At 37.5% G+C, this 26,834-nt stretch overlaps 1 protein-coding gene across 1 annotated transcript in view; it reads left to right on the top strand.

Moving 5' to 3' along the window:
• Positions 1-2,673, top strand: part of LOC133323552 (dorsal-ventral patterning protein Sog) — a 41,499-nt gene extending 38,826 nt beyond the window's left edge. Inside the window, exons 5-6 of the mRNA XM_061532470.1 lie at positions 75-2,380; positions 2,452-2,673. Of these exons, the coding sequence (XP_061388454.1) occupies positions 75-2,380; positions 2,452-2,673 (2,528 nt within the window). The remainder of the gene's footprint in view (positions 1-74; positions 2,381-2,451) is intronic.
• The last annotated feature ends 24,161 nt before the right edge of the window (positions 2,674-26,834 follow it).

The raw sequence follows: 26,834 nt of genomic DNA, 5'->3' as shown, positions 1-26,834 counted from the left end.
TATTTCGTTTTTCCCCCAAAAATTTTACTTTGCGGATTTCCTTCTAATATTTTATTCTCTCGCCCATTTTACAGATTTCGCTGCCCTGCTAACCGGCCGCACTTCCCACTTCTTGAAAGGTGAAGAAATGAAATCGATGTACACCACCCACAATCCCCATAATATTGTGGCCACCGGACGTTTTATGTTCCACAAGAAGAATTTGTATTACTCCTTCTATACCTCATCGAAGGTTAACCGGCCCCGGGCCATACAATTTGTCGATGATGCTGGCACCATTTTGGAGGAACATCAATTGCAGTTGCCTGCCGGTCCCCAATCGATTTATCAAAATGTCACCGGTAAAATCTGTGGTGTGTGGCGTCGTGTACCCCGTGACTACAAACGTTTGTTGCGTGATGAACGCCTTCATGTTGTCCTGCTCTGGGGTGGTAATAAATTCCAAACTGAATTGGCTTTGGCGGGAAAAATTGGCAAATACACGGCACTGCAATCGGAATTGTTTAGCGCCTTGATGGAACCTGCACCTGGCTCCAAATCGGATATCCTTGCCGGTTCCGGTGGTACTGCCATTGTTTCGACCAGCAGTGGTGCTGCCTCTTCCATGCATTTGACCCTGGTCTTTAATGGTGTCTTTGCCCCCGATGATTATGTTGATGCTCCCGTTAGCATTCGCATTGAATCACCCGATCGCCGTGAAGTGGTTTTGGATGAGGTACAAAAGGTGCGCAAACCCTCCTCCGAGGTTAATGTCTTGGAAATCTCCTCACCCATTTCCATACAAAATCTGCGTTTGATGTCCCGTGGTAAATTGCTGCTCACCATTGAATCCAAAAAGAACCCCAACTTACGTATCCAGGGCCACATTGTCACCCGCACCACCTGTGAGATTTTCCAAACCCTATTGGCTCCCCACAATGCCGAGGCCAAGACCACCAGCAACAGCAGTGGTTTGGCCTGGGTATTCCTCAACACCGATGGCTCTTTGGCCTATAACATTGAAACGGATCAGGTGAATGCCCGCGATCATCCAGAAATTAGCCTAATTGAGGATATGGGCAAACGTAAGGCTGTCTTGCAGGATTTGACCCCAAGTTTCAATTTCAATCAAGCCATTGGCACTGTGGATAAATTGGGACCCAAGGTCGTTGAGTCTTTGTATGCCGGCGATTTGGGTGTTAACATTGCTGTGGACCAGGAATCGAGCTTGATTAGAGGCCGTTTGGTACCCCGACCTGTGGCCGATGCCCGTGACTCGGCTGAACCAATTTTGCTAAAGAGATCTGAACACTCCGTCTCGGCTCCCCATCACGCCATGGGCATGGCCTGGCTATCCATTGACAATGAATGCAATCTCCACTATGAGTTGACCCTGAGCGGTTTCCAAAACCATCCTCAGGATTTGCAAATCTATTTGGAAGAAAAGCCAATTGAGGCCATCGGAGCCCCCGTCACCCGTAAGCTGCTGGAAGAATTCTCCGGTTCGTATATGGAAGGTTTTGTTCTCGGCATGCCCTCCAATGAATTGGTGAAATTGGAATCGAGTGTCTGTTATCTGGAGGTACATTCCAAGGAGAAAAATGAATTGCTGCTGCGCGGCAAATTGAAATCCACAAAAGTGCCGGCCCACTGCTTCCCCATTTACACGGACAACAATGTGCCCAATGTCTTCCTGCCCGGTGATCGCAATGATGATTTGCTAATGACAGCCGACACCAAGTGTTATCACTCCGGGCGGTTCTATGATGAGACGGAACAATGGCGCAGCACGGAAGATACCTGCCAGATGTGTGCCTGCCAACGCGGACATGCTACCTGTGAGCCGATCAAGTGTCCCGTGGTGCACTGCAAGGTAAATGAGGAATTGGTGTTGGCCGAGGGTGAGTGCTGTGCCATGTGTGTGCCACAGAATGTCAAAGGCAACAAGGCTGAGGAGCAACAACAACAGAAACGGGGTTGCCGCCTGGGAGATCAGTTCCATGTGGCCGGTGCAACATGGCATCCCTTCTTGCCACCTAATGGTTTCGATACATGCACCACCTGTACCTGTGATGCCTTGACCTTGGAAATCAGATGTCCTCGTATGGTGTGCCCTCCCCTCAAGTGCAAAGAAAAGGAAGCCTATCGTCCCGACAAGAAGGCCTGCTGCAAGGTCTGTCCCCAGGGTAAAATTTCCAATACGGCTGGTGATAAAATGGGTCCCTCAAATCCCAATGTTCTGCAAGATCAGGCACCGCTCAAACCCAATGTCCGAAGCAGTGAGGAAATCTTGGCCCAGGGTGGCTGCAAGGTTGTCAATAAACTCTATGAGAATGGTCAGGAATGGCATCCGGTGTTGGCCTCACATGGTGAACAGAAATGCATTAAATGTAGATGCAAGGTAAGTTCGAAAAAAATAACACAGATTTTTTTATAAATTTGAAACTAATTGAAAATTTGTCTTCTTTTTAGGACTCCAAGGTCAATTGTGATCGCAAGCGTTGCTCACGTTCCACCTGCCAACAGGCCCGCAGCTCATCGAAACGTAAAATCTTTGAAAAGCCGGGTTCGGAACCAGCCCCCCTGGATGAGTGTTGTTCGGCCCAGTGCAAACGGCCACGAAGACATCACCGAAGAACCGATCAGCAGCAACAACAGCAGCAAAGCAAACGCCAAGGCGCTGTTAGCAGCTGAATTCCGCAACTCTCCAACCACTCCACACCACCACAACAATGAAAAAAAAGAAAAGCTCTTTTTTTGGAAAACTACTTTTATTTCTTGTTAAAAGAGAGGCTGAGAGAGAGTGTGTCAGAGAAATGAAATGAAGAGAGAGAGGATGTAAAAAACAAAACAAACAACAGAACCACAATAATTTTGAAGTGAAATGTAAAGACAATAACCAAAACATGAGAATGCCAACCTGAGAGAGTGAAAAAAGAAAATCGAGAGACAGAGAGAGAGAGCGTGAGGGCTGTGACCTTACTGCAAAGAATTAGGAACAGTGTTCTTAGATTTTGTTGAGAAATATTGTTTTTACATTTCACTGAACATAAAAAAACCAAGCCAACCAACCAACTACACTGACAGAAATCTGTTTGAAGAAAAACACCTAGAAATTACACAGAAAAAAATTAGAATATTTTTTTAAATTGTTGTTTTTTTAGAAGAGGAAAGAAAACAAAGCTTATATATGTATTATAAAAAAACAAAAAGAAAAGAAACTACAAAAAAAAACAAATTTAAACGAGAGTACACTTAAAAAAAAAAACCAGTGCAGTAGATAATAATTTAAAAAAATATTAATTTTTCTTCTATAATTATTTTCGAAAAAAAGAATTCTCTTAAAATTTTGAGAAGAAAGAAAAAAGAATTAAGAAGAAAAATTAATATTTTTTCAAGTGAAAAATTTAAAAAAAAAATATTTATAGAAACACATCCCAAAAGTTTCGACTGATTGACTGAATGGCAACTTTAGTTTGTAAGGCTTAAGAGTTATACATAAATACATACATACCTACATATTATTATTATTTAATGAACAAACAAAACAAAAACAATTCAATATTTTACTTAATGCTCCCCCCAACTCCCCCCCATACACTCAAGAACTTCAATAATCGAAAAATATAGAAATATATAAATATTTTTTGTGTTATATTTCTTTTACTAATCCACAAATCACCACATTATATCACATACACAACCATACATACATACACACATAATTCCTTTATATATATCATATTTAAAAAAACAAAAATCAAAAAATCATATCAAACATTTTTCTATATATAAAAATATAGTTTATACATACATAAAAAAATACCATACATATTTATATATATAAATATATAAACATAATTATTATTGTTGTTAAATTTTTCCAAAAAAAAAAAAAAAAAACAAAAACACACACACACATTATTTCATAATTATATTTTAAAAATATAATTTAATGAAATAATATATATAATTTTTTTTTCTTTCAATAACATTTCTTTTTATTTTACAAAACAAATGTAATTTTTTTGAAGAAATTTTGCAAAACAAACAAAAAAATAAAAGAGAAAATAAAATGTATATTTTTTTATTTATACAAATAATTTTTTTTTATAATAACAACAGCCCTCCCCCTTAAAAACCACAAACACACAGAAGCTATTTCATTACATTATAAAAACAAAAACAAAAAAAACAAAACAACAAATTGTATTAAATTTCCCAGTACCCCACATACACATACACACACCCAGCCCACACCCCCTTTTTGGTAATTAATATAATTATAATTATTTTTTCCTATAAATTTGTGTGACGAAGTTTAGGAAGACCTTAATAAAAATAAATTTTTATTTTTATTATTTCATAATTGTAATATATAGTTTTTATTATATTATTTTTTTTTAAATAATAATTTTTAATTATTTTTCATTTACCATTTAGTTATCACAACTTCTTAACACTCGTTCACACAGATCATTGCACCCGCCCATCTTAGACACACATACCACCTCACACACAAACACACACACCCACCCAACACATTTGTACAATTCTCCCTTAGTTTTGTGTTTAGTTTATAATTTTTATTATAATATTTTTTTAATTTTTTTGTATTATTTTTTTTTTTTTAATTTTATTTTTATTATTATTATTTTTAATAATTATGTTTTAATATTTAAATAAAAGAAACAAAATCAAAAACTTGAAAAAAATATATATTTCTTAAAAAATTTAAATAAAAATTTGTTTTATTAACAAAAAAAAAGAAAATGGGAAAGGGAAAGGGAAAAGGAAAGGCACAAGAAAGCAAAAAAAAAATAACTAAAAAAAAAAAATTTCCAAAATATTTAAATAAAAAAATAAAAATACTTTTTTCAAGGGACAACAGAGGCGTGGATTTTTTTAAAAATAATTTTTCAAGGACCTACAGGGACGTGGATTTTTTCAGAAATACTTTTTCAAGGACCTACAGAGGCGTGGATTTTTTAAAAATACTTTTTCAAGGACCTACAGAGGCGTGGATTTTTTTACAAATACTTTTTCAAGGACGTGCAGAGGCGTGGATTTTTTAAAAATATTTTTTCAAGGACCTACAGAGGCGTGGATTTTTTTAAAAATAATTTTTCAAGGTCCTACAGAGGCGTGGATTTTTTTAAAAATATTTTTTCAAGGACCTACAGAGGCGTGGATTTTTTAAAAATAATTTTTCAAGGACCTACACGGACGTGGATTTTCTAAAAAATATTTTTTCAAGGACCTACAGAGGCGTTGATTTTTTTAGAAATACTTTTTCAAGGACCTACAGAGGCATGGATTTTTTGAAAAATACTTTTTCAAGGACATACAGAGGCGTGGATTTTTTTAGAAATACTTTTCAAGGACCTACAGAGGCGTGGATTTTTTAGAAATACTTTTTCAAGGACCTACGGAGGCGTGGATTTTTTTAGAAATACTTTTTCAAGGACCTACGGAGGCGTGGATTTTTTTAGAAATACTTTTTCAAGGACGTAGATTTTTTAAAAATACTTTTTCAGCAACCACTGAGGCGTGGATTTTTTAAAAACACTTTTTCAGAGATTCCCATATGCTTAGAATCACTTTCTAAGTCGATTTATCGGTTCAGATTTAGATATACTTACTTAGCTGGCTTGTTACAAAACGATTGTTTCATAAGCCGAGCTTAAAAACCAGTAAGGAAAGTAGTAAAGTCGGACGGGGCCGACTATATGATACCCTTCACCACTATGGGTATATTAAACAGGACTATTAACATGTAATTGGATGAAAAAAAGTAATATTTATCTAAATGTGAATCTACCTAGATCTATCCATAAAGTATGTTAATCGACTTCAAACAAATATAAATAAGTCCGTTGGGCTATGTCTGTACTTCTAGAAAACGCAACTACGTAATTGTATGCTCAATTTTGTGCGTTGTGCACAATTTGATGTCAATCTGACTAACATGAGGAGTCTGATGCCCAATTTACTTGAAATCGGTCGAAAATATATATGGAAGCTCTATCCAAATATTAAGCGATTTCAAACAAACTTGTCACAGGTTAGGTTATACTAATTTCAGAACGTTTTGTTTCTATTGGTTCCTTAGTACGTCAATTACTTAAAATCAATCTATAATAAAAGGGAGCTATATCTAAATCTGGACCGATTTTCACGAAACTTAGCATCATTTTAGGCTCAATTCAGTACGTTATGACAAATTTCGTGCAAATCGAAAGTTATATAGGGACTTTGGGGCACCATTTACATGAAATCGTACGAAACTATATGTGAGAGCTATATCCAAATCTGGGCCGATTTTCTCGAAACTTGGTAGACATCATTCTAGGCTCAATTCAGTGCGTTATGCCAAATTTCGCGCAAATCGAAAGTTATATAGGGACTTTGAGGCACCATTTACATGAAATCGGACGAAACTATATATGGGAGCTATATCTAAATCTGGACCGATTTTCTCCAAACTTGGCAGACATTACTCTAGGCTTAATTCAGTACGTTATGCCAAATTTCGTGCAAATCAAAATATATATAGGGACTTTGGGGCACCATTTACATGAAATCGTACGAAACTATATATGGGAGCTATATCTAAATCTGGACCGATTTTCTCGAAACTTGGTAGACATCATTCCAGGCTCAATTCAGTACGTTATGCCAAATTTCGTGCAAATCGAAAGTTATATAGGGACTTTGAGGCACCATTTACATGAAATCGGACGAAACTATATATGGGAGCTATATCTAAATTTGGACCGATTTTCTCCAAACTTGGCAGACATCACTCTAGGCTTAATTCAGTACGTTATGCCAAATTTCGTGCAAATCGAAAGTTATATAGGGACTTTGAGGCACCATTTACATGAAATCGGACGAAACTATATATGGGAGCTATATCTAAATCTGGACCGATTTTCTCCAAACTTGGCAGACATCACTCTAGGCTTGATTCAGTACGTTATGCCAAATTTCGTGCAAATCAAAAGATATATACGGACTTTGGGGCACCATTTACATGAAAGCGTACGAAACTATATATGGGAGCTAAATCTAAATCTGGACCGATTTTCTCCAAACTTGTTAGACATCATTCTAAGCTCAATTCAGTACGTTATGCCAAATTTCGCGCAAATCGAAAGGTATATAGGGACTTTGGGGCACCTTTTACATGAAATCGGACGAAACTATATATGGGAGCTATATCTAAATCTGGACCGATTTTCTCCAAACTTGGCAGACATCACTCTAGGCTTAATTCAGTACGTTATACCAAATTTCGTGCAAATCAAAAGATATATAGGAACTTTGGGGCACCATATACATGAAATCGGACGAAACTATATATGGGAGCTATATCTAAATCTGGACCGATTTTCACGAAACTTGGCAGACATCATTCTAGACCTAAATGATTAAGCTGTACCAAATTTCGTGCAAATCGAAAGATATATAGGGGCCGTTTACATTAAATCGGTTAAATATATATATGGGAGCTATATCTAAATCTGAACCGATTTTTCCCAATTTCAATAGGGTTCGTCCTTGGGCCGAATAAGTGACCTATACCAAATTTCATTCAATTCGGATCATAAATGCGACCTGTACTTTGTTTACAATTTAACATGGACAGACAGACAGACGGACAGACGGACGGACGGACGGACATGCATAAATCGACTTAGAAAGTGATTCTATGCATATTCTCAAAAGGAACCATGTGTCTATCTCGTTTCCTTTTGCCTGTTACAAACATATGCACAAAGACATAATACCCTGTACCACAGTGTGGTGAAGGGTATAAAAACAAGAAAAAGAAAACCAAATCCCCTTAATGATGACGACCCCCGCGAACGTATAAAGGACCACGAACTGCGAATCTGCAGTTGGAATATGCGCACGTTGTACAGAACAGGCGCAGTTTTCACTTTGGCGGATGTACTCAAGAAGTACAAAGTCGATATTATTGTCCTACAGGAAATGCGATGGAAAGGGGCAGGGGTTAGTATATCAGACGATTACGCCCTGTATTATAGCTGCCATGAAACGAGACATAAATTTGGCTGCAGATTTATGGTTAATAGGAGAAAAAATACCTTGCCTTCAGATTCACTCCAGAAGATGAGCGAATTGCTTTAATCCGTATAAAAGCCAAGCTCTTCTACATCAGTCTCATTTGTGTCCACACTCCGACCGAAGACAAAGATGAGCAGACCAAAGACATATTTCATGAGCGCCTAGAAACAGCATATGATCGTTGCCCTGGCCATGAAATTAAAATTCTGCTAGGAGATTTTAATGCAAAAATCGGAAGGGAAAATATCTTTGGCCCCATCGCCCATTCAGCCTTCATGAAGAAACATCCGACAATGGCATGAGGTTGATTGACTTTGCGGCAGTAATAAACATGGTAGTTAGCAGCAACACATTCAAGCATCTCGATATACACAAGGCCACCTGGATTTCTCCCGAGAAATCAAATCGATCATGTTATGATATACGGAAGGCATTCATCCAGTGATCGATTGATCCGAGGAGCGAATAGCGATTCGGACCACTAACTTGTAGCAGCCAAGGTTCACACTCGTCTTAATGTAGCAGCAAATGTGCGATCTAACACAGCACGAAAACTCGATGTCGAAAAGCTGCAAACACAACAGATAGCAGACGCCTACTCCGATCAACTTACCCATCTGCTTGAAGAAAGCACTTCTTGTCCCGATAATAGTATAGAATCACAATGGCAAATAATTGCCCACTCCCTATAAACTGCAGCAAAAACAACACTTGGATACCAAAAACCACCATCAAGAAACCCATGGTACGATCAGGAGTGTCGTAATGCTACCGATATGAAAAACGCAGCGTATAGGGCAACCCTGCAGACAGTAGCAACACGTAGTGCGATGGAGAATTTTTGGGAGAAAAGGAGAGAGGATAAACGTATTTTCAGAAAAAGAAGAAAGAACAAGAAAAACGTGAACGTGAGCAAATCGATATATACAGGAGTCAGAATTAAGTCCAAAAATTCTACCAACGTAAAACACCAAACCGAAGGCTTTGGTGCAGGCACATCCTCCTGTAGAGATGAAGAAGGAAACCTGTTGACAGATACAGACAGCATGTTGAGGATCTGGAAGGAGCATTTAGGTATCAAATAGTGGTGGTGAAGAAGATACCCCAGAACCAATAAGAAATGATGGTATACCACCTAGCCAAGATGAGGTCATAAAAGCAACTAAACGGCTCAAGAACAATAAGCAACTGGATCCGATAGGTTACCAACCGAACTATTCGAGATTGGTGGACAGATGCTGGTCAGGAGCATGCACCAGCTGATTAGTACAATTTGGCTAGAGGAATGTATGACCAATGATTGGAACCTCAGCATCCTGTGTCCTGTGCACAAAAAGGAGACAAGACGATATGTGCCAACTATAGAGGAATACGTCTCCTACCCGTCGCATATAAAGTGCTATCCAGTGCGCTGTGTTAACGATTGAAGCCAATGGTCAATGACATCATTGGACCATACCAATGCGGCTTCAGACCAGGCAAATCCACCATTGACCAGATTTTCACACTGCGCCAAATCCTGGAAAAGACCCATGAAAAACACATCGACACATTCCACCTATTCGTCGACTATAAAGCCGCATTTGACAGCCCTATCCGTTCAGAGGTATTTAAAGCCATGTCTAATTCGGCTGTGCAGAATAACTTTAAGTGGCACAAGGTCAGCAGTTAAAGTCGGAAGGGACCTATCGGAGCCCTTCAATACCGAACGAGGATTCAGACAAGGTGACAGTTTGTCGTGTGATTTTTTAACATCCTGCTGGAAAAGGTCATACGAGATGCAAAGGTGAACAGAAATGACACTCTGTACACCAAACAAAACATGTTACTCGCCTACGCCGATGACATCGACATAATAAGTCGAACACGAGCTGTAACACCCACCATTTAACAAATTGAGAAAGAGTCTGTCAAAGTGGGTCTGGCAGTAAACGGCGAGAAGACCAAGCTGATGGTATCAACGCGCAAGACGTCCAGTAGACTCGGACCAACTGTGGAACTTGAGAACTACAGCTTCGAGGTAGTTAAAGATTTTATATACCTTGGTACCGCCATAAATAAAACGAATGACATCAGTTTTGAAATTCGGAGAAGGATTGTGGTGGCCAACAGATGCTACTATAGTCTAAGTAATCAGTTTAGAAATAAGGCCACCTCCCGCCAGACCAAAATCACACTTTACAAGACGCTGATACTACCCATGCTTTTATGTGGATCTGAAGCATGGGAACTTGCGCAAACAGATGAGACAGCTCTTGGGGTGTTAGAAAGAAAAATTCTCCGAAAGATCTACTGGCCGATCTATGTCGACGGTGAATATCGGCGTCGAATTAACCACGGGCTTTACAATTTATACGCGGACATCGACATAGTCAGTCGTATTGAGCTGCAGCGATTACGATGGCTAGGCCATGTTGTGCGAATGAATGAGAATGCCCCAGCTCCAAAGGAATATAAAAGCGAGCCTACTGATGGTTCCCGTAAAAGGGGAAGGCCACGAATCAGATGGAAAGACCAAGTAGAAAACAACATCTTGGAACGTGGTCTTTCAAATTGGAGGAGATGCGCACAAGACCGACGCGATTGGGAATTTTTTTAAAGCTCGGCTTATGGACAACCGTTCTGTAACAAGCCAGCTTAGTAAGTAAGGAAGTAAAAAATGCACGCCTTTGAAAAATATTCTTTAAAGCATCCACACTTTTGTTGGTCCCTGAAAAAATATTCCTAAAAAAATATTCTTTAATAAATCCACGCCTCTGTGAGTCCTTAAAAAATATTCTTTAATAAATCCACGCCTCTGTGAGTCCTTAAAAAATATTCTTTAATAAATCCACGCCTCTGTGAGTCCTTAAAAAAATATTCTTTAATAAATCCACGCCTCTGTGAGTCCTTAAAAAAATATTCTTTAATAAATCCACGCCTCTGTGAGTCCTTAAAAAAATATTCTTTAATAAATCCACGCCTTTGTTGATCCTTGAAAAAATATTCTTTAAAAAATCCACGCCTTTGTTGATCCTTGAAAAAATATTTTTTAATAAATCCACGCCTCTGTGAGTCCTTGAAAAAATATTCTTTAAGAAATCCACGCCTCTGTGAGTCCTTGAAAAAATATTCTTTAAGAAATCCACGCCTCTGTGAGTCCTTGAAAAAATATTCGTTAAGAAATCCACGCCTCTGTGAGTCCTTGAAAACATATTCTTTAATAAATCCACGCCTCAGTTGGCCCTTGAAAAATATTCTTTAGTAAATCCACGCCTCTGTGAGTCCTTGAAAAAAAAAATATTCTTTAAAAATCCACGCCTCTCATAGTCCTTGAAAAAATTCTTAAAAAATCCAGGGCTCTCATAGTCCTTAAAACATATTCTTTAAAAATCCACGCCTCTTATAATCCATGAAAAGTATTCTTTAAAAAATCCACGCCTCTTATAATTCTTGAAAAATATTCTTTAAAAAATCCAGGACTCCCATAGTCCTTGAAAACATATTATGAGGTCCTGGGCAAATTTTCTTAAAATTTCAGCAGAGTTACTTTCTAACAAACCAATCGATTTTCAAATAAATGGCATACAAATGGTGGAATATACAAAGGCTACTGTGACATACTCTTAGCTAGGACGGACAGTCGGGAGGTTCATTCAAAGTACGGACAGACACTTAATATGGATATAAATATATATGTATGTATATATTTATTTATTGAACCACAATTTGTGTGATATGTTACATGATTTTTCAATGTTGTTGCAACAACTCAATGTACTCGACAACGATGCGATTGTTGTTGTTACCTCGAACTCCTTTTATTCACCATAGTCATAGTCTTTGTAGTCGATACACAACAAATCATGATTAATTGCAGGCCATAATATTTTTTTTCTTTCCACTGGAATTGACAAAACAGCCAAACAATTCTCTCCTCCATGAAATGGATAAACGAATGAAGAAAAAAGCCAACACCCCTCCTCCCCCTCGTACAAAAACCACAGCGGTGTAAGGTAACAAAGAATCTAAGCAGCCAGCAGAACTGAGCCACTTTATGATATCATTTCTAAAAAAACCAAACATACCATCATCATCTCCAACTACAACAGCGCCAACAATCCACAACATTGGTGGTAGCCAATCCAACCAGACAGTGAGCCACACCGTCACATATTCATTGTCACCAACATCACTGCCATCAATATTATTATTGTTGTTGTTACCACAAAACCGCCAGCAAGGAATCATACGAATGCGAGAATTTATGGCAAACCAAACACCCAACCAACCCACCAACCAACCTCCCAACCGAAACGACAAGAGACACAACTTAATAAAGTCACGACGACACAACTCAGGTGTAATTACGACGATCATAACAACAAATACCTTTATCTCGAGAAAGAGCAATAAAACAGCAACAAAAAATCGAGGAGAGTGAGAGCAACACCACCCGCCTCAACCCAACAAAATTGATTTCTATTCCCATTGACACATCAGCAGCAGACTTTTGCAACCTCTGGACATGATCTCGTCTCCCAAACTCTCAAACACCTTAGACGAAAATCCGACGATAGACCAGCAGCAACAACAACCACAACAGTAATGTTATGACGATGTGGTTGACGCCGTCTTTTGCCGGCGATCACAGATCGCTGGGTAAGAGGCTAAGACTTGGATGATTGTCGAAATAACTGCAGGTATGCGACAGACAATAAATAAAATACGACTGCAGTCGCATGACGATGTCACTCAAATGTCACCACGATCAAACTAATAGGTGACAATGGATTTTGATTAAAAAGATCGATAGTTTTAGTCACAGGGTTTTTGTGCTCAGAGGCAATGGGGAGTGGAGGTAACCCTAGGGGCCTTATAGGTATTTTGTTGCTTGAAAACAAATATTCTTTAAAAAATCCACGCCTCAGTAGGTCCTTGAAAAAATATTCTTTAAAAAATCCACGCCTTTGCTGGTCCCTGGAAAAAATATTCTTTAAAAAATCCACGCCTTTGCTGGTCCCTGGAAAAAATATTCTTTAAAAAATCCACGCCTTTGCTGGTCCCTGGAAAAAATATTCTTTAAAAAATCCACGCCTTTGCTGGTCCCTGGAAAAAATATTCTTTAAAAAATCCACGCCTTTGCTGGTCCCTGGAAAAAATATTCTTTAAAAAATCCACGCCTTTGTTGGTCCATGAAAAAATATTCTTTAAAAAATCCACGCCTTTGTTGGTCCATGAAAAAATATTCTTTAAAAAATCCACGCCTTTGTTGGTCCATGAAAAAATATTCTTTAAAAAATCCACGCCTTTGTTGGTCCATGAAAAAATATTCTTTAAAAAATCCACGCCTTTGTTGGTCCATGAAAAAATATTCTTTAAAAAATCCACGCCTTTGTTGGTCCATGAAAAAATATTCTTTAAAAAATCCACGCCTTTGTTGGTCCATGAAAAAATATTCTTTAAAAAATCCACGCCTTTGTTGGTCCATGAAAAAATATTCTTTAAAAAATCCACGCCTTTGTTGGTCCATGAAAAAATATTCTTTAAAAAATCCACGCCTTTGTTGGTCCATGAAAAAATATTCTTTAAAAAATCCACGCCTTTGTTGGTCCATGAAAAAATATTCTTTAAAAAATCCACGCCTTTGTTGGTCCATGAAAAAATATTCTTTAAAAAATCCACGCCTTTGTTGGTCCATGAAAAAATATTCTTTAAAAAATCCACGCCTTTGTTGGTCCATGAAAAAATATTCTTTAAAAAATCCACGCCTTTGTTGGTCCATGAAAAAATATTCTTTAAAAAATCCACGCCTTTGTTGGTCCATGAAAAAATATTCTTTAAAAAATCCACGCCTTTGTTGGTCCATGAAAAAATATTCTTTAAAAAATCCACGCCTTTGTTGGTCCATGAAAAAATATTCTTTAAAAAATCCACGCCTTTGTTGGTCCATGAAAAAATATTCTTTAAAAAATCCACGCCTTTGTTGGTCCATGAAAAAATATTCTTTAAAAAATCCACGCCTTTGTTGGTCCATGAAAAAATATTCTTTAAAAAATCCACGCCTTTGTTGGTCCATGAAAAAATATTCTTTAAAAAATCCACGCCTTTGTTGGTCCATGAAAAAATATTCTTTAAAAAATCCACGCCTTTGTTGGTCCATGAAAAAATATTCTTTAAAAAATCCACGCCTCTTGATTAGCTGGCTTGTTACAGAACGGCTGTTCCATAAGCCGAGCTTAAAAAAGATTTCCAAGCGCGTCGGTCTTGTGCGCATCTCCTCGAATTTGAAAGACAACGTTCCAAGATGTTGGTTTCTACATGGTCTTTCCATTTAATCCCCCTTCTACGGGAACCATCAGTAGGCTTGCTTTTATATTCTTTTGGAGCTGGGGCATTTACATTCATTCGCACAACAAGTCCTAGCCGCCGTAGTCGCTGCAGCTCAATACGACTGACTATGTCAATGCCCGCGTACAAATTGTAAAGCTCGTGGTTGATTCGACGCCGATATTTACCGACGACACAGATCACCACCCCAAGAGCTGTCTCATCTGCTTGCGCATGTACCCATGCTTCTGATCCATATAACACCACTGGTAGTATCAGCGTCTTGTAAAGTGTAAGTTTGCCTGGTCTTGTCTCCAAACTGCTTACTTAGACCATAGTCACTCCGAATTTCAAAACTGATGTCACTAGTTTTATTTATGGCGGTACCAAGGTATATAAAATCTTTAACTACCTCGAAGCTGTAGTTCTCAAGTTCCACAGTTGTCCGAGTCCACTGAACGTCTTGCGCGTTGATACCATCAGCTTGGTCTTCTCGACGTTTACTGCCAGACCCACTTTGGCAGACTCCTTCTCAATTTGTTAAATGGTGGCTATTACCGCTCGTAATGTTCGACCCATTAGATCGATGTCATAGGCGTAGGCGAGTACCATGTGTTGTTTGGTGTACAGAGTGTCATTTCTGTTCACATTTGCGTCTCGTATGACCTTTTCCAGCAGGATGTTAAAAAAATCACACGACAAACTGTCACCTTGTCTGAATCCTCGTTCGGTATTGAAGGTCCCGATAGGTCCTTTCCGACTTTAACTGCTGACCTTGTGCCACTTAAAGTAATCCTGCATAGCCGTATTAATTTTGCAGGAATGCCGAACGTAGACATGGCTTTAAACACCTCTGAACGGATAGGGCTGGCGAATGCGGCTTTATAGTCGACGAATAGGTGGTATGTGTCGATGTGTTTTATCGTCGGTATTTTTCAGGATTTGGCGCAGAGTGAAAATCTGGTCAATGGTGGATTTACCATGTCTTAAGCCCCATTGGTATGGTCCAATAATGTCATTGACCATTGGCTTCAGTCGTTCACACAGCACACTGGATAGCACTTTATATGCGATGGGAAGGAGACTTTTTCCTCTATATGGGAAGGAGACTTATTCCTCCTTTTTTTGTGCACGAGACACAGGATGCTGAGGTTCCAATCATTGGGCATGCATTCCTCTAGCCAAATTGTACTAATCAGCTGGTGCATGCACGTATCCAGCATCTGACCACCAGTTTTGAATAGTTTGGCTGGTAACCCATCGGCTACTGCTGCTTTATTGTTCTTCAGCCGGTTAATTGCTATATTGACCTCATCTTGGCTAGGTGGTATACATTCTATACCGTCATCTCTTATTGGTTCAGGGGTATCTTCTTCACCGCAACTATTTGATACCAGAAGCCTTTCAAAATGCTCCATTTAGATCCTCAACACGCTGTCTGTATCTGTCACCAGGTTTCCTTCATCTCTACAGGAGGATGTGCCTGGACCAAAGCATTCAGTTTGGTGTTTTACTCGTTGGTAAAATTTCCGAAATTCATTCTGATTCCTGTACATCTCGATTCGCTCACGTTCGCGTTTTTCTTGTTCTTTCTTCTTTTTCTGAAAATACGTTTTTTCTCTCTCCTTTTCTCTCGATAGTTCTCCATCACGTTACGTGTCTACAGGGTTGCCCTATACGCTGCGTTTTTCACGTCAGTAGTATTACGACACTCCTGATCGTACCATGGGTTTCTTGATGGTGGTTTTTGGTACCCAAGTGTTGTTTTTGCTGCAGTTTGTAGGCAGTGGGCAATTCTTTGCCATTTTGCTTCTATACTATTATCGGGACAAGAAGTGCTTTTGTCAAGCAGGTCGGTAAGTTGGGCGGAGTTTCGAGTTTCCGTGTTACATTAAATCGCACCTTTGCTGCTACATTAAGACGAGTGCGAACCTTGGCTGCTACAAGGTAGTGGTCGGAATCGATATACCCTCCTCCGAACGATCGAACGTCTAATATTCTGGATTAATGTCTTCCGTCTATCACAACATGATCAATTTGATTTCTCGTTGTTTAATCAGGAGAAGTCTAGGTGGCCTTGTGTATATCGAGATGCTTGAATCTGGTACTGCTAACTACCATGTTTTTTGCTGCCGCAAAGTCAATCAACCTCATGTCGCTGTCGGATGTTTCTTCATGGAGACTGATTTTTCCGACGGTGGGACCAAAAATATTTTCCATTCCGATTTTTGCATTAAAATCTCCTAGCCGAATTTTAATGTCATGGCTAGGGCAACGATCATATGCTGTTTCTAGGCGCTCATAAAATATGTCATTGGTCTGTTTGTCTTTATCTTCGGTCGGAGCATGGCCGCTAATGAGACTGATGTAGAAGAACTTCACTTTTATACGGTTTATGGCAGTTCGCTCATCTACAGGATTGAATCTAGAGACGAGGTCTTTTATTCAGGCAATAATATCGGCTTTGTACTTCTTGAGTACATCCGCCAAAGCGAAAACTGCGCCTGTTCTGTACAACGTGCGCACATTTCAAGTGCAGATTCGCAGATCGTGGTGCTTTATACGTTTGCGGGGGTCGTCGTCATTAGGGGGATTTGGTTTTCTTTTTCTTTGCTTTTTCATAGTAGTTGAGGTATTCCTAGTGTGGGCAACTAACCCGACGCCTCAACCCATTTTTTATACCCTCCACCATAGTATGGAGGGTATATTAATTTTGTCATTCCTATAAAGTATGGATATTCTTGATCAGTGTAAAATTCTAAGACGATCTAGCCATGTCCGCCCGTATGTCCGTCCGTTCGTCTGTTGTAATCACGCTATCTTCTGAATGAATTGAGATAGGGTGCTCAAATTTTGCATAGGTTTGTCTTTAATCTGCAGGCAGGTCAAGTTCGAAGATGGGCTTTATCGGTCCACGTTTAGGCATAGCTCCCATAAAACAGCACCCCCCCCCCATTTTCGGTATTTTGGGGTTCTTGAGCGCGTTTTTCAACCGAATACGCTGAAATTTGGTACATTGAGTTCTTATTGGGTAGCAAATCTTTCCACTGAAAATTATAAATATGAGTCCATATTTTCGGATAGACCCCATATAAGGGTACCCCCAATTTTGAGGTAATTTGGGGGGTTTGATCGCATTTTTCCACCGAATTCGCTGAAATTCGGTACTTTGAGTTCTTATTGGGTAGCAAATCTCTATACTAAAAATTATAAATATAGGTCAATTTTTTCGGGTAGCGCGGTTTCAACCAAATTCGCTGAAATTTGGTACATTGGGTTCTTATTGGGTACCAAATTTCCCCACTAAAAATTATAAATATAGGTCCACTTTTTCCGGTAGCCCCCATATAAGGGTACCCCCAATTTTCGCTATTTTGAGGTTCTTGAGCACGTTTTTCAACCGAATTCCCGGAAATTTGGTATTTTGTAGTCGAATATGGTAACAAATTTCTCTACAAAAAATTGTTAATATGCACCCCTTTTTGGGGTAGTCCCCATGTAACCCCTTTTTTATATTAAAATAGTTATGCAATTTGTTCCGCGTTTTGGGTTTGGTTCTAAGACTCTGTTGTAACTATATCATCTGTGGAGGATATCGAGATAAAAAACTAGAATGTAAGGTTCGATAATGAACTATAACCCGTATTTAAACCTAGCCCCTGTGTGGAAGGTACCAGAAGGAGTGGACCGATATTCCCCACCTTCGAATTTGAACTAAGTTTGGAAGAAATAATAAGATTGGCAAAGTTTGGATGAAATGTAAATTTTCCGGAATGGATTTGGTCCAAGGAAACATGGGGTCTAGAACCAATATTTCGATGAGGCACATTTTCACGGTGTAAATTGTATACACCCTCATTAGCCATAAGGCTGAGGGTATATTTATCCATTAAAAATTTCTGAAATTTGTATTATAGTTTACATAGAAATGTCGGTATAGGTCCACTTTTTGGTATGTTCCCTATATTTTCATTTCTAGTACCTGTCAACCTGGACATAGATAAACCCAAGATAAACCTGGACTTAGCCTTGTTAAAGTCAATCAGAGCTGTTTCTTGGTATTCACGTTTCTTTAGATGTTTGAAAAAATATTCTTTAAAAAATCCACGTCTTAAAAAAATTTTTTTTTTGGTTATCACCTCTTTATTTGAATTTTTATTTGCCTTTCTTGATAATTTTATCTAAAACAGTTTTTCATTAGAAAAATTTAAGGTGTTAATCCTTTTCCATTATTTTGTTCTTATCAAATACACGTACAGTGGTCAAACACTCTGCTCTAATTTTTTTATTTCATATTTATTTTCTGTTTATCTGATAAGAACAGGGACAACCAATTCCAATAGCCGAAAATCGTGTCTGTGTTGATCCTTTATGAAAGGTAAATAATTAGTAATGCATTAAAGGATTTAGTCTGTGTGTACACAGGGTATACACAAACACACTCACAGTGGGCCAACGGTGGCTGGCTGACTGCTTGGTTGGCAGGCTATGCTGATGAACGTGTGTTTGTATAGATTGTCCTAAGGTGGTGTTGATATGTTTTGCTTGAAAAAGGCCCCCTATTTCAGTGCCCCTTAAAATAATCGGCACCTCATGGCACCGTGGCCACATTGATTGTGGCAACCTTAAAGGAGCAGCCACCAAAGCCAATCGAAATAGATTGATCGTGATTTGACAATGACTGCAACAATATCAACAACAACAACAACTGCAGAAGCCAACAATGACAACAACACCAAGAATCCCATTCAGAACGACAACAGTAGCAACAGCAACCAATATCTAGTAATTGTTGCAGTTACCCTGCAGTCAACCCTCCGCCCACATCACCACTCTAAGCATGCTACTGCAATTTTTCCTATCGCTGTTGTTGTTGCTGCTGTAATGCATTTTGTTGAAAGCAATAAATATCTCAATAAGATATCATCTGAATCGATGGTTGGATGGATGGACAGACAGACAGGCAGTCAGACCGACATCATGCCACAGCCGTCAGTTGCATGTTCATGATGTGAAATGACTTTAAGGTGACACATCACATTATTTCCAAGTCCGCAGTGAACTCGAACGATTGGCTCATTTTCTTCTGATTGGGCAGTAAAATATTCGTTTTGTCGTTGTTCTTTCTTTTTGCAAAAAAACTTTAATGAAAATAAATAAATTGTGTGGGAGTGGGATCAATAAATATTTGATTTGAGACAACAACAATAACAAAAAATCGAGAACAATATTTAATTGTGTCAACAACAACAAAAAAAAACAGTAACAACAAATACAACAAAATGATTGAAATAACAATGTAACCGAACCAGAACAAGATCGGATTTTTTAAAGAATATTTTTCAAGGATCTACAGAGGCGTGGATTTTTTAAAGAATATTTTTCAAGGACATACAGAGGCGTGGATTTTTTAAAAAATATTTTCTTCAAGGACCTACAGAGGCGTGGATTTTTTAAAAAATATTTTCTTCAAGGACCATCTAAGGCGTGGATTTTTCAAAGAATATTTTCTTCAAGAACCATCTAAGGCGTGGATTTTTTAAAGAATATTTTCTTCAAGGACCATCTAAGGCGTGGATTTTTTAAAGAATATTTTCTTCAAGGACCATCTAAGGCGTGGACTAGAAGAGGCGTGAATTTTTTAAAGAATATTTTCTTCAAGGACCATCTAAGGCGTGGACTAGAAGAGGCGTGAATTTTTTAAAGAATATTTTCTTCAAGGACCATCTAAGGCGTGGACTAGAAGAGGCGTGAATTTTTTAAAGAATATTTTCTTCAAGGACCATCTAAGGCGTGGACTAGAAGAGGCGTGAATTTTTTAAAGAATATTTTCTTCAAGGACCATCTAAGGCGTGGACTAGAAGAGGCGTGAATTTTTTAAAGAATATTTTTTTCAAGGACTATAAAAGGCGTGGATTTTTTAAAGAATATTTTTTTCAAGGACCAACACAGGCGTGGTTTTCTAAAGAATATTTTTCAAGGACAAACACAGGCGTGGATTTTCTAAAGAATATTTTTTCAAGGATCAACATAGGCGTGGATTTTTTAAAGAATATTTTTTCAAGCACCAAAAGAGGCGTGGATTTTTTAAAGAATATTTTTTCAAGCACCAAAAGAGGCGTGGATTTTTTAAAGAATATTTTTTCAAGCACCAAAAGAGGCGTGGATTTTTTAAAGAATATTTTTTCAAGCACCAAAAGAGGCGTGGATTTTTTAAAGAATATTTTTTCAAGCACCAAAAGAGGCGTGGATTTTTTAAAGAATATTTTTTCAAGCACCAAAAGAGGCGTGGATTTTTTAAAGAATATTTTTTCAAGCACCAAAAGATACGTGGATTTTTTAAAGAATATTTTTTCAAGCACCAAAAGAGGCGTGGATTTTTTAAAGAATATTTTTTCAAGCACCAAAAGAGGCGTGGATTTTTTAAAGAATATTTTTTCAAGCACCAAAAGAGGCGTGGATTTTTTAAAGAATATTTTTTCAAGCACCAAAAGAGGCGTGGATTTTTTAAAGAATATTTTTTCAAGCACCAAAAGAGGCGTGGATTTTTTAAAGAATATTTTTTCAAGCACCAAAAGAGGCGTGGATTTTTTAAAGAATATTTTTTCAAGCACCAAAAGAGGCGTGGATTTTTTAAAGAATATTTTTTCAAGCACCAAAAGAGGCGTGGATTTTTTAAAGAATATTTTTTCAAGCACCAAAAGAGGCGTGGATTTTTTAAAGAATATTTTTTCAAGCACCAAAAGAGGCGTGGATTTTTTAAAGAATATTTTTTCAAGCACCAAAAGAGGCGTGGATTTTTTAAAGAATATTTTTTCAAGCACCAAAAGAGGCGTGGATTTTTTAAAGAATATTTTTTCAAGCACCAAAAGAGGCGTGGATTTTTTAAAGAATATTTTTTCAAGCACCAAAAGAGGCGTGGATTTTTTAAAGAATATTTTTTCAAGCACCAAAAGTGGCGTGGATTTTTTAAAGAATATTTTTTCAAGCACCAAAAGAGGCGTGGATTTTTTAAAGAATGTTTTCAAGGACCATAAGCGACGTGGATTTTCTAAGGAATATTTCTCAAATGTTGAACATTTTTTCTCGAGTGTCATCTCCTTTATTTCTCTATTTTTTCATCTTCTACTTCATTTCACAATTAATCTCGATAACATTTATTTTTTAATCTTTTCTTCGGTTTTGTGGTGAAACAGAAAAACAAAAGTCAGAGAATCAGATCCAGTAGCAGGCATCAATGTCTTCAAACCACCAAACAAACGTGTCTATGAAACATTGTGACAAAATCAAGGTGTGTGACAATGACAAGTCAACGGCGCACTTCGCCATGGTGGGAAAATTATCAGACTACTGCTGCATCGGGCGCAGCAACTCTTGGTTCGGCAGTAGCAGCAGCTGATTGCGGATTGATGACTGACGGTGATGACAATTGCGCGATGGTGGATGGATATTGACAGCAGTAATGATATCTCGTTGTGGCACGTTATTTAATATCATCATCGATGTCTCCATCAACAGCAGCATCATTATCATGGCAACCAAGTCGTTTCATGGCACAATGTCTGAGTGTAGACGTGTGTGTGTGAGTGCGTCTGTTCAAACAAATGCAGATAGATTTACATTAACGGAGATGCGGAAAAAAGGTCGTTGGTCTTAACAAGGTAACAATTAGCTGGTTGGAAGATGTTATGGAAGAATATTTTTTCAGGGCCCAAAAAGGCGGGGTTTTTTTTTTTAAATATTTTATTCAAGGTGTAAAAACACGTGGATTTTTGTAGAATATTTTTTCAGGGATCACCTGATGGGTGGATTTTTGTAATAATATTTTTTTCAAAGACCGTCTGACGCGTGGATTTCTTAAAAAATATGACCTACAGAGGAGAGGATTTTTTAAAGAATGTTTATTCAATGACCTACAGATGCGTGGATTTCTTAAAGAATATTTTTTTTCAAGGGCCTACAGAGGCGTGTACTTTTTAATAAATATTTTTAAGGACCTACAGAGGCGTGGATTTTTTAAAGAGTAAATTTTCAAGGACCTAGAGAGCTGGGTATTTTTCAAAGAGTAGTTTTTCAAGGACCTACAGAGGCGGGTATTTTTAAAGAGTAATTTTTCAAGGACCTACAGAGTCGGGTATTTTTTAAAGAGCAATTTTTCATGGTCCTACAGAGGCGTGGATTTTTAAAAGGATATTTTTCATGGACATACAGAGGCGTGGATATTTAAAAGGATATTTTTCATGGACATACAGAGGCGTGGATATTTAAAAGGATATTTTTTCATGGACATACAGAGGCGTGGATATTTAAAAGGATATTTTTCATGGACATACAGAGGCGTGGATATTTAAAAGGATATTTTTCATGGACATACAGAGGCGTGGATATTTAAAAGGATATTTTTCATGGACATACAGAGGCGTGGATATTTAAAAGGATATTTTTCATGGACATACAGAGGCGTGGATATTTAAAAGGATATTTTTCATGGACCTACAGAGGCGTGGATATTTAAAAGGATATTTTTCATGGACCTACAGAGGCGTGGATATTTAAAAGGATATTTTTCATGGACCTACAGAGGCGTGGATATTTAAAAGGATATTTTTCATGGACCTACAGAGGCGTGGATATTTAAAAGGATATTTTTCATGGACCTGCAGAGGCGTGGATATTTAAAAGGATATTTTTCATGGACCTACAGAGGCGTGGATATTTAAAAGGATATTTTTCATGGACATACAGAGGCGTGGATATTTAAAAGGATATTTTTCGTGGACCTACAGAGGCGTGGATATTTAAAAGGATATTTTTCATGGACCTACAGAGGCGTGGATATTTAAAAGGATATTTTTCATGGACCTACATAGGCGTGGATATTTAAAAGGATATTTTTCATGGACCTACAGAGGCGTGGATATTTAAAAGGATATTTTTCATGGACCTACAGAGGCGTGGATATTTAAAAGGATATTTTTCATGGACATACAGAGGCGTGGACATTTAAAAGGTTATTTTTTCATGGATATACAGAGGCGTGGACATTTAAAAGGATATTTTTTCATGGACATACAGAGGCGTGGATATTTAAAAGGATATTTTTTCATGGACATACAGAGGCGTGGATATTTAAAAGGATATTTTTTCATGGACATACAGAGGCGGGTATTTTTTTTTTTTTTTTTTGGGCTCCGTAAGTCCCTGAATTTTTGTTAAAGAATTCGCAAAGAAAGTTTAAGGACAACTAGAACATCATTAATTATTACAACAACATTCGACGTTCCCAAAACGTGACCAACTAATTAAGGTGCGCATGTGAGTATCTGTGTTAAGGTTTTTTTATTTTATTTTTGATTTGCGTGTGAGCACGTTCGATTTTTACAACACATCGCTTGATGTATCAGAATAAATTGTTGTTTTGATGTGTTTTTATGACACTTTTCGATAAATGTGTCACTTCGATATTCGATTATAAATAAATTAATTTACTTCGTCGGAATGTGGGAGTAGCAGACACTGATGATTGTTGCTGTTTTATCAAATGACGGCGATGATGGTGATGAGGATGATGTTGTTGGAAACTGGAAATATTTTACAACAACCAACATGCAAAAAATACTTGGCAGAAAATAAATAACGATCATAAAATGAGTTCTAATGAAGAACACCCTATAATATGTAACAGGAATTTAATTACATAGAAAACAAGTAAGGAAAGCAGTAAAGTCAGTCTGGGCCGACTATATGATACCCTTCACCACTTTGGGTATATTCTACATATGTATCCGAAAAAACGTCGCCTTTTTGAAGGAATTTTGACATGAAATTGAACGAACTTAGATGTCTGATTTTTGCATCTTTCTGGAACCTATGCTAAATTTCACTTCATTTGGGCAAGTTGAGCGTCGTTTGCGCACTGTGGGACAGAGGTATGCTGCACTGTTTAAAATTTGATCTCAATCAGACACCCATTGATTATTTGGAGTACAATTAACATAAATAAGTCAAAATTATATATGGAAGCTACGATATCTACATCTGAATCGATTTGACGCAAACTTGCCAGAGAATTTGCGTTGTGTCAATCGGCCTACCTAGCTATGGATTTTTAGTGCACAATTTACTTAAAATCGGACAATAATATATATAGGAAGTGTACACATCATCCTAGACTTAATTCAATGCGCTATCCTAAAATTCGTGCAAATCGAATGATTTTCAGAGATTTTGGTGCACCATTTACCAAAAAACAGGCGAAACTATATATGGGAGCTATATCTAAGTCTGAACCAATTTTCACGAAACTTAGCACACATCATTCTAGACTTAATTTAGTACGCTATACCAAAATGTATGCCAATCAACAGATTAGCAGGGACTTTGGTAAACCATCTACCTAAAATCGGATTATACTGTGTATGGAAGCTATATCTAAATCTTAACCGATTTTCCCAAAACTTAGCACACATCATTCTAGACCTAATTCAATAGGCTATGCGAAAATTCTTGCACATCAAATGATTTTCAGAGACTTTGGTGCACCATTTACCTAAAATCGGGCGAAGCTATATATGGGAGCTATATCTAAATCTTAACCGATTTTCACGAAACTTAGCACACATCATTCTAGACCTAATTCAGTAGGCTATACCAAATTTCGAGCAAATCGAAAGATATATAGGGACTTTGGTACACCATTTACCTAAAATCGGACGAAACTGTGTATGGAAGCTATATCTAAATCTGAACCGATTTTTTCCAATTTCACATATGCACAAAGACATAAAACCCTGTACCACAGTGTGGTGAAGGGTATAAAAATATACAGTGAAAAAAATTAGTTTTGGTCCCCGATTTTTTGTAACTCCCTAAAAGTCGAACTTTGGTCCATCATAGACCCTCTCCAATCCTAAATAAAATGAGAGACCACAATTTGCTCTTTCCAAAAAGTTGCTATATGTGGCTGTATCTGTTGTGGATCAAAATATATAGGCCTTAGAACCCTACAAAAACATGGAAATTCTGTCGCGTAGCCGGTGTTGGTATATGTCCATAGGAGAAAACCCTAAATCCCCGGCCGAAGGCCGGTCACCCTAGAAAAAAAGATATTCTGTCGCGTAGCCGATGTTGGTATCTCTTCATAGAAGAAAGTCTTAAATCCCCGGCCGATGGCCTGCTACGCCAAAAAATATTCTATTTAGAAGGAGTTTTTGTCGCGTAGCCGGTGTATGTATCTGTCCATAGGTGAAAGTCTTAAAATCCCGGCCGATGACCCACCAAAAAACAAGCTATTTAAAAGGATATTATAAGGCCCATCTCTTTTGATCCTCAACAGATACAGCCACATATAGCAACATTTGGAAAAATCTTTTAAAAATCCACGCCTTAGATGGTCATTGAAAAAATATTCTTTAAAAAATCCACGCCTTAGATGGTCATTGAAAAAATATTCTTTAAAAAATCCACGCCTTAGATGGTCATTGAAAAAATATTCTTTAAAAAATCCACGCCTTAGATGGTCATTGAAAAAATATTCTTTAAAAAATCCACGCCTTAGATGGTCATTGAAAAAATATTCTTTAAAAAATCCACGCCTTAGATGGTCATTGAAAAAATATTCTTTAAAAAATCCACGCCTTAGATGGTCATTGAAAAAATATTCTTTAAAAAATCCACGCCTTAGATGGTCATTGAAAAAATATTCTTTAAAAAATCCACGCCTTAGATGGTCATTGAAAAAATATTCTTTAAAAAATCCACGCCTTAGATGGTCATTGAAAAAATATTCTTTAAAAAATCCACGCCTTAGATGGTCATTGAAAAAATATTCTTTAAAAAATCCACGCCTTAGATGGTCATTGAAAAAATATTCTTTAAAAAATCCACGCCTTAGATGGTCATTGAAAAAATATTCTTTAAAAAATCCACGCCTTAGATGGTCATTGAAAAAATATTCTTTAAAAAATCCACGCCTTAGATGGTCATTGAAAAAATATTCTTTAAAAAATCCACGCCTTAGATGGTCATTGAAAAAATATTCTTTAAAAAATCCACGCCTTAGATGGTCATTGAAAAAATATTCTTTAAAAAATCCACGCCTTAGATGGTCATTGAAAAAATATTCTTTAAAAAATCCACGCCTTAGATGGTCATTGAAAAAATATTCTTTAAAAAATCCACGCCTTAGATGGTCATTGAAAAAATATTCTTTAAAAAATCCACGCCTTAGATGGTCATTGAAAAAATATTCTTTAAAAAATCCACGCCTTAGATGGTCATTGAAAAAATATTCTTTAAAAAATCCACGCCTTAGATGGTCATTGAAAAAATATTCTTTAAAAAATCCACGCCTTAGATGGTCATTGAAAAAATATTCTTTAAAAAATCCACGCCTTAGATGGTCATTGAAAAAATATTCTTTAAAAAATCCACGCCTTAGATGGTCATTGAAA

This window comes from Musca vetustissima, unplaced genomic scaffold (assembly GCF_032173495.1).
Source record: "Musca vetustissima isolate MV318-11 ecotype Yass unplaced genomic scaffold, APGP_CSIRO_Mvet_v1 utg18620, whole genome shotgun sequence".
Taxonomy (NCBI): Eukaryota; Metazoa; Arthropoda; class Insecta; order Diptera; family Muscidae; genus Musca; species Musca vetustissima.
Note: the sequence above shows the minus strand (reverse complement) of the source record. Positions and strands in the feature narration are given on the sequence as shown.